Genomic DNA, 13557 nt, shown 5'->3' on the forward strand with positions numbered 1-13557 from the left:
TGTCTTCTATACTTTTATTTGTATGTTTGTCTTTATATTTTTAGCCACGGCGTTGTCAATCTATTTTCCATCTATGAGTTTGACTGTCCCTATGGTATCTTTCGGTCCTCTTATACAGATTTAATAATCTATCACACTCCAAGTATTTTCCGGGTATAGAAAAAAACCAATACAGCAATTAGATAATTAGTGTACATAAACTTGTTTCAAAACTTGCTATGAATAGAGATATTGGATGGATACCATCAAAATGATTTTCAAATATTATTCAATACTGGAATAGAGTGCTTAAAATGATTCATAACATACTTTGTAAACAGGTATATCTTTAGATATTAACGAGTGTGTTAACAACTGGTCATCCGAAATTAGAGAGGTGATGAAACATCTAGGATTATTAGAATAATCTAACAGGAAATTATTATGTGACGCATATGACGTTAAAAACTTGCTTACTGGAACATATAATGATCAATACATTTCATTAACTACGAACATATAAACTTTTTAAGTAGAAGTTAGAATAAAATCTTACGTTCAAATGAACCTACTTTAGCCCAGTTTCGATGTGAAATTTTACAATAACCTGTAAAAACAGGCCGTTGCGCTAATGGACAGATACGTATTCACTAGCGACACCGTCTTTTATGTAAGAACAAAAAGTTCAAAGATAAAGTTAATTACCTAACTGAATTTGATTACTAAATAAACAGAACTGAGAAAGAAACTTTATTCAATCAAAGCGGGATTAAAATACTTTGTTGAATCTACCTTAATTAATTTATTTATCTATTACAATTTGAGTTCCTTTCATCCTTTTCTTTTCCAAAATTTCTTCCGTCGCTTATATCGTATAATACAGTAGAAGAGCAAACCTCTAGCTTTGATCCTCCGTCTATCATCAAACATTTAAATCGGTTTTGTATAGAAAGTTTATTAATCAAGAGTCAATCATAATCTGTTACTTTCGTATGTTAATGATATAAATAGTGACCCAATAAATAAACCACACCCCCATAACAGTTAACGTTTCAAACCTCTAAATATTATCGTGATTCTAAAGAAACAAAAATGAAAAATATCAAAGAGCAATTAGATTCAGCATAGGTACTTTTTATTGTATAAATCAATTAACAATGAAATCAGCATAGTAATCACTAGAAATTATTGGTGGCTGTTGATTATTAGACTAATTGTACAAGCGTTTTATTTGAAAAAGAGACTCAAAAGCAGAATCAACCTCCGTTACTCAATTGCAAGACCAAAACACAATTATAATGCAAACATTACATATGAATGTAGATTGTTTCTAACATGTTAGCCTTTTCTAAAAATACAAAGATAGTTAATGTCTTAATTATTTCAGAGATTCAAAGACGAATATCCACATATAGATTATTTTCAGAATGTCCTGCGTTTCCAGACATTTCCATGTATGTGCTAACCACCCCATCTGTATCTTTCATGTTCATGTACTGTGAATCAGAAGCTATCTTTCCATTTGACAGGTCATTTCCATTTCCAGATCTTACTTGTGAGTGTAGAGTTTGTAGATCAACGTAGCCTGTGTGGCGCACATTCTCTCTGCTGGTATCCGCATAACTGTATTCGTTATCTGATTTCGAGAAACGCTTACAAAATACATGCCTGCAATTTTTAGTGACAAATTACGTTTGAATAACTATAAACTACATATGCACAATACACAATACAGCTATGAAAGTGCTCCACTTTCTAAATAATCAACTTCAATTGTATCAACAATCAAAGCCAGAATTCAAAGTTCTTGTGAAACTGCATATTCTAGAAGTGGCATGAATCAGACGTGGATACTAAAGAAATCTAAAGATCTTTCAGAGTACATGCAATCTAAGACTCTTTCACCTTCCAATAGTATTAAAACATTCGATGCTTCTACACTTGACACAAGTATTACATATTCCAAACTAAAAGACAAACTAAAGGAGTTGGTATTGCTTTGTTTCATATATAATTTAAAAGGATGGCCAACGTAGATTCAAGTATCTTGTCTTACGGAGGGATAAATCCTACTGTGTGAAAATTCACTCTGATTCAAACAAAAAAAAATTCTGCAACTGATATTATCATGATGCTTGATTTTTTGATTGACAACATATGTTTTACGTTTTGGAGGACGTGTTAAATAATAAACCATCGGCATTCCCATGGGAACCAACTGTGCCCCTGTTCTTGCCGACGTGTTCCTATATTTTAATGAGGCGGACTATATACAGGAACTTATTAAGAAGGAAAAAAAAGTTAGCAGTATCGTTTAACTTTACTTTCCGCTATACAGATGTTGTGCTCTCACTAAATTATAAAAAAAATTGGTGAATATATTAGACGCATCCATCCCATCGAACTTGAGTAAAAGGATACGACAGATAAGTCGGTTAAAAAAAAACATAACGACAAAAGAGTTGATCTTAGCTTCCCAATTGTGAACTTTCATTTCTATGTAGTAACATTTCAACAGCGCTTGCATACGGAGGATATGTCTCCCATGCCAATTGATACGATATTCTCGAATTTGAATTTCTTGTCATGATTTATTTGATAGAGGAAAACTGCTCATAAGTAATCTATTAAACCAAGAGATTTAAATTGTCAAGTTAAAAATCATCCCTTCGTAAATGTTACGGACGCCACCACGAGTTGGTTGATCGTTACGGAATAGCCGTATAACAGACGATCTCGTTCCCTTTTCACGAATGTGACCTACTGAATTAGACTTATTACTGGGTTTGTACAAACATGAGCAACACGAAGGGTGTGGAACAGAACCTGCTTACCCTTCCAGAGCACCTCAAACACCCCCAGTTGTTTGGGTTTTGTTTTTTTTGGGGGGGGGGGGGGGGGGTCTTGTGTATAAGTCTTTTTCGATGTTGTGAGTTGTGTACTATTGTTTGTCTGTTTGTCTTTTTCATTTTTTTTTGTCTCGGCGTTGTCATTCTATTTCCGATTTGAGTTTGAATGTCCCTGTTTACCTATTACGAGTTTCTTCAACATACAAATGCGTAGACTAAATAAATAACCTTAGTATTGTACAATGTAGTTTTATAGTGAAACATAAATCCGGTTTACGGTGTGGTTTGTGTTGCTCTGTCTTTTTTTTTCTTTGTAGTGTTTTATAGACAGACTGTGTTTTTCCCTCGGTTTTAGTTTGTTACCTGGATATGTTTCGCTTTATATTTTTATGGTTATTGAACAGCGGTATACTACTGTTGTCTTTCCTTGCCGTTTCGTCGTTTTTCATAGAAGATTTATCCAAAATTTCGTCAACACCCTCTTCGTTTTATGAATTGTTTATGTCCTTTTGGTACCGCTTGTATTGGGTTTAAGTTATCAATGACATCAAGTTAAGTCTTAAAAGATTGCAGAGGAAAACATTAAAAAAAAAAACCAACAAAATGTGATGTTGTTTTGTTACCGTATTGGGCAAGTTAGTTGTTTGTAGTGTTTTGTAGTTCTTGATTCATTTGAACATCATTGCCATGAATGTTCTTAATATTGATGTACATACCTTTTTCTAACTATGTCAACAATCCATCCAGTTACAACATAACAACTCATACAGATCATGATTCCAGTAAAAATACCTGTTACGGTAAAATAAAAATCATAAATCGTTGACTTATATAAAAATAAGAAGTAGCATAATTGCCAATGAGATCAAATGAAATAACTATAGGCAATCGGTCTTCCACATAGAGAAAAATCTATGGTAAGTAAGCTATCGATTCTTTTTTAACGTGTGTGCTTTTAACAGGATTCTATACTTTGAATTAACTGAAAGAACATTATTTCTTTTGTTACGTCGTCTTATGTCTTTATGTACCGACTATCATTAAAGAAAACTATCATTTGATTTTGTCATTTAATTAGGGACTTTCCGTTTTGAATTTTCCTCGGAGTTCAGTATTTTTGTGATTTTATTTTTTAAAGGGGCACTAGCTGTCAAATTCATGTTCACCAATTTGACTCAATTCTCATAATTGATTAATAACATTGTAAAACATTCATCCAAATTTAAAAAAAAAGTCTAAAATAAACAAAATACTGTGCATGGTCACGATAATATGTAGCTTGAATTCGTTTCGTGTATATTTTAGTCTAGACGAGTTGGCCTCCGAAGGTCTCCGATTGCCATATACGCGATATTAAAATAAATAAAGATATAAATAGAAGCAGACTCGTGCAATTAGATTTTTCTAAGTCTGTCATTTTATATTATAGATTAAAATAAATTGTTAATCATCGTTTTTACCTGTATAAGAATGATTTTTTTGTGGATCGAACCAGTCAATCAAATGATTTACCTTTCTTTCACTTTCAATGTTGATATTCTTTTCCTTTAAATAGTTTTAACTAAGGGGGTAAATTTAAGTTCACATGAATTCGGAGTCAATTAGGTTGAGTTATTTACTTGCATGTGAATAAATCATCATCAATGTTTCTTATCTTATTATGACAAAATTTAACCAAACTGGCTGTTTGAATCGATATATTATTTCACTATTTCACTTACATTATTGATGAAAAAAATTCATGACATTTCGTAGCTAGTGCCCCTTTAGGTCATTAGAATAAATTATTAATGTTCAATTACTGATACTCCTGAAATTAGTTCATGCTATAACTTCATACATTGTCAATACATTTCCAGAATCACAACTTCCGAATGGAATATATTAAAAAAAAATTAATAAGTGATAAATATAGTGAGAAAATTCAATTACAAAAACATGATCTTTTTGTTCTAAAAATTTTATTGAAAAATTCGTCAACAGCAATGGTTAATACTGAATAACATTTTAACCTCATGGCGGTGTGTAAAACTATAATATGAACAATGGTGTATATTTTTGTTCTTATATATGCATGTATATTGTTGTTTTGTTTTGGTAGGGTTCATGTTCATCAATTTTAATCATTGGAAAGTTTATCGAAGGTGATGTTACAGAGGATTATTAAGAAAATCAACGCGATTCTAATCTTTGGTTCTGTGGATTCATAATTATTCGTGGAATACCAGTTTTCGTGGATTTTGTTGGTACAGGTGAACGTCGAATTTAAATATTCATTGAAGCATAATTTTCTATTGGGTTGTAGACAGATTTCGATAAAACCACGAAATCATATATCCACGATGATGAAAGATTTTTCAAATCCAGGAAGATTTGTATCCACGAAAATAAATGAATCCAATGATTTAAAATCGAGTTGATTTTCTAAACATCAATACTCTGTGACTGCATTTTGTTAAATTTTCAAAAGATCTTACTCTTTTTTATTTGATCAGCACAATCCTTCTATTAGGCTGGTGATTACTTAAACAATTATTCAATTCTCGTTAATTTGCATAACATTCTTTAATGACTACATTTTCATTGACTTTTCAATGATTATATCTTATAATGTATTATTCACTAACTCTTCTTGTACAACTTCTTTTTCGTGAACTCACCGACGTTATCAACACCTTAATTTGCTTACAACTCTTAGTGAGTGTATTTTTGTTGTCTGAACAATGATAACCCACTCGTTAATTTGCTAACAACTCTTATGTGACTGTGTTTCTGTTGTCTGACCAATGTTTGCCCATTCGTTGATTTGCTTACAACTCTTATGTGACTGCATTTCTGTTGTCTTACTAATGTTAACCCACTCGTTGATTTGCTTACCACTCTTATGTGACTGTGTTTCTGTTGTCCTACCAATGTTAGCCTACTCGTTGATTTGATTACAACTCTTATGTGACTGTGTTTCTGTTGTCTTACCAATGTTTGCCCACTCGTTCATTTGCTTACAACTCTTATGTGACTGTGTTTCTGTTGTCTTACCAATGTTAGCCCACTCTTTCATTTGCTTACCACTCTTATGTGACTGTGTTTCTGTTGTCTTACCAATGTCTGCCAACTCGTTGATTTGCTTACAACTCTTATGTGACTGTGTTTCTATTGTCTTACCAATGTTAATCCACTCGTTGATTTGCTTACAACTCTTGTGTGACTGTGTTTCTGTTGTCCTACCGATGTTAGCCCACTTGTTGATTTGCTTACAACTCTTATGTGACTGTGTTTCTGTTGTCTTACCAATGTTTGCACACTTGTTGATTTGCTAACAACTCTTATTTGACTGTGTTTCTGTTGTCTTACCAATGTTTACCCACTCGTTGATTTGCTTAAAAAGTTTCGCTGATCTGCTTAACACTCTTTCATGACTACACGTTCACCAACTTACCGATAACTAAACTCTCGTTGATTTTGTTACTGTTTTCATTACTTTTCAGCGAGGCACCTGTTAACATGAAAACAGTAATATAAGTATATATGTACACGGAGATTTAGAATGTCATTACAATAATGATTATAAGTATCCTTTATTTTGTGTCCGTTACAGTCTTTGATAGCTTTTAAATACATTCAGTATTGCATTCACGCCTTTTGAAACTCGATTTAAATGTTTCCAATATGTTGTTGAAGAATATATTTGCTGAAATTAAAACTCATTTTGGTTAACAGGCGGTCTTATTGTATCACATTTGTTCATAGAAATAAGTCAAATTGTACACAATTTTAAATGATATCATATCAATAGACTGTCAATATGGAGATATATCTAGCCTTATATTTGATAGTACAATGCAAATGTTGAATCTAAATGACAACATGTGAATGATGAAAAATGTTCAAGTTCAACGGTCCGGGTCTGACGGTACAGGGCTTACAAACATGATATGATACCTCATAGAAATGACAAATGCTCATAAAACTGCATACCAAATACTATGGACATTTCATACGCGTTTACATTTAAACTAATATAAACACAAATTTCAACAACTTATATTAAGCTATGTAAAAGTTTCAATGTCAATGAATCATGACGGTGGGCGATACTCTGCAGTGTATATGGAACTGATCGAGACTATAACAAGACAGTGTTGTAGAAGAATCAGAAGGAAATTATATTTTCTAATGCTAATACAACTGCATCAACATATAATTGACTTAATATTGTATAAATGGTTGATCTTAAACTGATGTAGTCCCAAACTTAAAAATATGAATTATGCAAAACAAATTAATAGGATGTGATTGGGAGGGTGGAGCTAAATATTCTTCGTGGAAATGAGATGTGCTAATGCTAAAACAACTACATGTCATATACACTGACTCTAAACTAGGGATTCCTCTTAAACTGACAAAATCACACAAACTGATATCCGTTAGGGGACGACCATTTGATATTCTGGGGGGGGGGGGGGGGGGGGGGGGGGGGGGGTCTGGGGGCAAAAGGATTTTGAATATAAATAAATAAATTACCTTTATTATCTAAAAAAATAAATGGTTTGTTCTGTGGTCGTTTGAAAATAAATTAACTGACTTGCAATGTATTTAAAATAAATAACTCAGCAGGTCTAATCGAAAGTATGAGATGGCATCAGAATCTTCATAAATTCATCCTTTTTCCAAAAATAAAATCGGGAATGACTTCCCAAGTTTTTTAATAATAAAAGTATAAAAATTATATTATTAATATATACTTGAAATGTCTGAAAATTGGTTTTATTTAAATTGAGGTATATTGTCTCACTTTTATTACAGGGCCGTAACTACATTGAGGCAAATGCCTCATGTAGGAAATTTCAAAACCAAACGCTTGTCTCCATATCAAATTGTGTTCACCGTGAGTGCCTTGCAAGGAGCAAGTTCTGTTCTCCCTCATACTTAGCCCTTGATTTTTTGGGATCAATGTTTCCTATTTATTTGTCTTTTGTTCATAGATTGCCCTTCTTTATTCTGTTAGTGTTGCATTCATTTTGTAATTTAGTAATTTTGTTATTAACTAGATCATGAGTTTAAAAAAAAACAGAAGCCACAGACTTAACTATGTGAATTACATTTTTGCTTTATCATGGATATTGGTCTTTTGGTGTTGTCCCTAGAAACTTAAGTCTTACACTAAATCTATACATTTTTCTTTGAGACCAAAATATTGTCACAAAATTATTAAAACAGAACTGCATTTTCAGATTAAGAAAGGATCTTGGGAACACCCAGAAAGCATGATGTGGCATCATTTGCTCTGTAGCTTCTTGGGCCTTCAGCGGATCCAAATCCCTTCAAATTTTTATTGACTCGCTCCGCTCGGCGAAACAAGTTTGACAATACTTTTAAAGGAGCCTAGTTACAACCAAACTTTAAAACTGTGTATGTCTGCAAAACATGTATATGCAGTTGGGAATATATAAGATTCATTTATGCAGAGGATGATGATTAATTTTGATTAAATGGTACATAATGACTTGACTTGACATGTACTATTTATAATAATCAAATATTTAAAAATTGTCTGTTTTCGAATATTATAAATATAGTTGTGAAAAAAAATAATCAGTCCCTTGCTTTAATAAAAATGAAAAATCTTGCTTCAATAGTGCAGAAAATAGATAATCTGTCCCCCAAGTTTACAAAAATAAATAACCGATCCATAGCAAATCCTCCTGCCCCCTCCCCCCCCCCCCCCCCCCCCCCCCCAATATCAAATGGTCGTCCCCTTACATTGCACTACAAACCATTAAAATTCTGAAATGGCCTATATCATGTACTCGAGTTTTTGTTGGCGTGTGCTTTTTAAAGTTGATTTTCCTAAATTCCGAAATAAAAAAACTACATATTAGTTTCATGTTTACGTACAATATAGTTATATAACTATCTTTTTAATGAGGTAACAACCGCCAAAAAAAATCTCTGACATTGTTAACCCTAAAATATATCAGAAATATATCTATTCTGAAGACCCATTTGTTATATAATTATCTTTTAAATGAGGTAACAACCGCCAAAAAATTCCTAACATTGTTAACCCTAAAATATATCAGAAACATATCTATTCTGAATACCCATTGGTGGCCTTCAGTTGTTATCTACTCTGTTTTTGGTCGAGTTATTGTCTCTTTGACGTATTTCACATGTTTCACATATCTATTCTCAATTGTATTAGTTATTATAATTTAGGGTGTATTTTTAAAAGAGGAAAAATAAAGAAATCGTTCAGACTCGTTTAAAATGGTTTACTACTGGTCCAGTAAAGATCAAGTGCAAATTCAGAATGTTAAGTATGGTTCAGACTACAGTCGAGTAAAATCAAGTAAATTTCAGACCATTTCAGACTGGTCGAGTAAAAATCAGTTCAGTCGAGTACATATATAGGTCATTTCATACTTTTACTGGTTTGTAGTGTTGTTGACATAGCAAGCATAAGTCTCGTTTTTCGACTTCAAAGAGGCGAGACAAAATATTTGACACAATGTGATTATCTAAATGCGATTCATTTACTAGTGTTATTATTTAGAGTTGGAAATATATGGATTGTATCAGGTTAAATGACAGCAATCCTGGTTCCTTGTTGCACTTTTATACATTCGAACGATATCTTTCAAATTGTAAAATAACAAAGAATTAGATAAAAAAAAAAAAAAAAAAAACACATCATCTCACCTGAAACATGCAACAGAAATGTCTGTATAGAAACAATTAAAATACATATTTTACATATTATTGCCATATCAAGCATAATCTTTCTTCCTCATTCAATCTGTATATTAAATCAATAATTGACACTTTAGATAACAAAATGTATATCTGATATTTACCTGTCATAGTTTAAATTCTTTGTACATTTCAAATCAGCTGATTGGTGGTTGTTAGTCCTTGTGAACCTTTCGTATTCCTTGTATAGATAATAACTATTTGTTTATAGAAAAGAAAAAATGTTGCGGGTAGTAGAAAGCTGTTAAATTAAAAAAAAACATTATATCGATCCCCTGGATCCTTCAGGATGTATCGTCTTTATTTATGTTACTTTCCTCAATTTTAAAGTTATATTTCAGATGAATATTTAAATCAATTACAACATGTATAATGAAAGCTAACTTAGATTAATATCAACTATAACATGTATAATGATAGCTAAATAAACTTATCATAGATACCAGGACTAAGTATTGTTTATACGCCAGACGCGCGTTTCGTCTACAAAAGACTCATCAGTGACGCTCGAATTCAAAAAAGTTTAAAAGGGTCAAATAAAATACGAAGTTGAAGAGCATTTAGGACCAAAATTCCTAAAAGTTTTGCCAAATACAGCTAAGGTAATCTATGCCTGAGGTAGAAAAGCCTTAGTATTTCAAAAAATTCCAAATTTTGTAAACAGTTAATTTATAAATATAACCATATCAATGATAATTCATGTCAGCACAAAAAGTGCTGACTACTGGGCTTGTGATACCCTCGGGAAAATAAATCTCCACCAGCAGTGGCATCGACCCAGTGGTTGTAAATAAACTCATCATAGATACCAGGACTAAATTTTGTATATACGCAAGACGCGCGTTTCGTCTACAAAAGACTCATCAGTGACGCTCGAATCCAAAAAGTTTAAAAGGGCCAAATAAAATACGAAGTTGAAGAGCATTGAGGAACAAAATTCCTAAAAGTTTTGCCAAATACAGCTAAGGTAATCTATGCCCGACTAATATCAATTATAACATGTATAATGATAGCTAACTTAGACTAATATCAATTATAACATGTATAATGATAGCTAACTTAGATTAATATCAATTATAACATGTATAATGATAGCTAACTTAGATTAATATCAATTATAACATGTATAATGATAGCTTACTTAGACTAATATCAATTATAACATGTATAATGAAAGCTAACTTAGACTAATATCAATTATAACATGTATAATGAAAGCTAACTTAGATTAATATCAATTATAACATGTATAATGAAAGCTAACTTTGATTAATATCAATTATAACATGTATAATGAAAGCTAACTTAGATTAATATCAATTATAACATGTATAATGAAAGCTAACTTAGATTTATATCAATTATAACATGTAAAATGATAGCTTACTTAGACTAATAGTAATTATGTATTCTCTAAATGGCTTTAACTATATCATGTTCTCAGAGACTATTGGGATCATTATAAAAGAAGGAAAAAATAAATGTTAGTACTTATTTTACCATGTGTTGAATACCAATTCGTCTTTTATTGTTTCCAGATTTATTTTATATAGTGTTTTTCTAATTCATTATAATAGCTAAACTTGATCTACCGTTGAAGAAGACGTAACTAAGTTGTAAAACTTGCGTCTGATCCATTTGTCATTTTGAACAATAAAATATGTTTAAGGTTCATCATAACAAACGGACGAATATGGCTGTATTTACATGCCAAAAAAAATACTCGGAGTACAGACTTACCTGTCCAGTTGGAGAAGTTTTAATGCCTGGCATCCAGTAGATATATAAAAGTACAATGCATTTTGTGTTTCAGAACTGGTTTGTATTGTATTGATTGTCCTTTATTGACATGGACAATATGTATCCTGACAACTATAGGTGAGTTAAAGAGTGTATCTGAGTGGACAGTATAAAGTAATTCAGGTGTTTGTTTATTTTTACACCTTCTGCAGAAAGGAAAAAAATGCCCATCAAAAACCAAAAAAGATTTTACCTTTCTTAAACACAAAATGCATTAAACTTTTATATATCTAGTGGATAATAGGCCTTAAAAGTTTCCAAACAGCACAGATAAGTCTGTACACAGAGTAGTTTTTGAGGTGAAGATACGGCCATATTTGTCCATTTGTTATGATGAACCTTAAACTAACTATCTACCGTTAACTCTTTCTTGTCGTTGTACTTTGTACAGGAAGTTCACAAAAAAATCTACGACTAAGATTGATCTTAAAGCAAGAACAATTCAGTATACTTACGACCGATCTTAGTCCTCAGTTTTTTGGTGAAACCGACTAGTGGATCCGCCACATTATCTAATTTGCTGCAATTCATAATGTAAATGTATAGTACACGTAGTAGTTTATCTGAAAATTATCGCATAAATCTGCCAGGCGGAAGCAAGCGAACAAAAAGAAATATAGAATGAAATTGGTGGACAGATAAATTAATAGTTACTTAGCCACTCGAAAATCAAAAATTAAGATCTACAACGCTATGCTTTACATCTACTGTGCCGACCGTTATACTTTAAATCTTCAGTGTTATTCTTTCCATCTCGTTAGCTAGACTTTGAATTATACTCTTTAGTATCTGTATTACACCAGAACAGGACTCCTTTATACACAACTAATGTCAAAACAAGAAATAAATTATGACAACCACTATCTAATGCATAGGGTTCACGATTTGGACGTTCGCATCCGTTTGACAATTAGTTAGTTAGGAGTTTTATTTGACAGAAGATCTCAACATTCTTCCTGTGACCTTCACCTTGGTTTATGTGCATATTCAATAAAGGACACTTTCCAACATTATAGACGAGAATAGAATTCATGTTTAGTTTCTCTCTACCTTCTTTAGTTTATACTCAACACACAAAAAAGGGTAAACAAATCCTTTTTTAAGGGCAATCTCTTCTTTACTAAAGAGTGAGAGTTTTGTTAATGGACATTGCCTTGCTAATCATGTTAATTTGTGCTTTAAAGTGTCTATTTCTCTATCATTATATGGCAAAACGCAAAACATTGGTACAAAAACTTCAATAAGGAGTCATCAACGATTTCCTCCTATCCTTTACTTTTCACTTATTCAAGTTTCTATCCATTAATTGTAATTTTTAAGATGTAAAACAATCAAAAAAAGATTGTAAAAAATAACTCTTTAAGAAGTCAACTGACAATTTGAAACATTGCAAACCCATTTGTAGAACTTGTTTTGCTAATCAATTTTACAAAGTAAAATTTCACCCTATCTACATGATCTAATGTAGTTTTAAAAACACTAGGCAAAAAAGAAAAAGAGTGAAAAATTCGTCCTTTAAGAGCAATAACGCATATAAGAAGTCATCTGACGGTTTTGACATTTATATACAAATAGTAAACAGTAAAGCTGAACATTCTAAACATTTTTGCCCTTGTCAGATTTTCTATATTTAGAAGGCAGATTTTCTATATTTATAAATGTTTTCAAAATTTAATATACAAAACTATATACTCTATGTTCCTTTTCAGGCATGTCAGCCATTTTGGTTTAAAAGCAGACAAGGTCTCACAACAGATTTTTAAACTAAATATTCCAATGATGATTTTGACCAAGTTTGTTTAAATTTGGCTCAGAAGTTTCAATTAAAGAAGAATATTTTGTAAATGTGAATGACGGCAACAGCAACAGACGCCAAGTGATAAGAAAATGCTCATTCACTGTCATTTGATGCTACATGCCATTTGAGCTTATAAATTTATATTAGAAAAGCATTGTTTTGGTCCCCAATTCCTATCCAAAAGGACCAAAAGCCCTAAATGCATTCCACATCTTTCCTTTCTGCAATGCAACCACGTTGTACAATTTCAATTATAGATGGACTCAAGTTCTTTAACCCAACAGTAGATCGACATAAAATTATAGCAAAAGTTGTATTTAATTACACTATAATCAGATAATAAAAGAAAATTTATTGTCTTCTTAAATCTCATAGATAAGT

At 31.8% G+C, this 13557-nt stretch overlaps 1 protein-coding gene across 3 annotated transcripts; it reads right to left on the minus strand.

Annotated features, from left to right (window-relative positions):
* Nucleotides 1–1081: 1081 nt before the first annotated feature.
* Nucleotides 1082–9706, minus strand: LOC139498629 (uncharacterized). Of its 3 annotated transcripts, none has more exons than XR_011657979.1 (4): nucleotides 8603–8664; nucleotides 6265–6321; nucleotides 3545–3620; nucleotides 1082–1647 (listed from the first exon to the last, which is right to left on the minus strand). XR_011657979.1 is itself a non-coding variant. In XM_071287107.1 (4 exons), the coding sequence occupies exons 1-4, from the start codon at nucleotides 9687–9689 to the stop codon at nucleotides 1371–1373; spliced, it is 417 nt and encodes a 138-aa protein (XP_071143208.1). In that variant the 5' UTR covers nucleotides 9690–9706; the 3' UTR covers nucleotides 1082–1370. The 3 variants fall into 3 exon arrangements, 2 of the variants coding, with proteins under 2 accessions (XP_071143208.1, XP_071143207.1); XM_071287107.1 differs by lacking the exon at nucleotides 8603–8664 and adding an exon at nucleotides 9683–9706; XM_071287106.1 differs by lacking the exon at nucleotides 8603–8664 and adding an exon at nucleotides 9528–9668.
* Nucleotides 9707–13557: the final 3851 nt, after the last annotated feature.

This window comes from Mytilus edulis, chromosome 12, assembly GCF_963676685.1.
Source record: "Mytilus edulis chromosome 12, xbMytEdul2.2, whole genome shotgun sequence".
Classification (NCBI taxonomy): domain Eukaryota; kingdom Metazoa; phylum Mollusca; class Bivalvia; order Mytilida; family Mytilidae; genus Mytilus; species Mytilus edulis.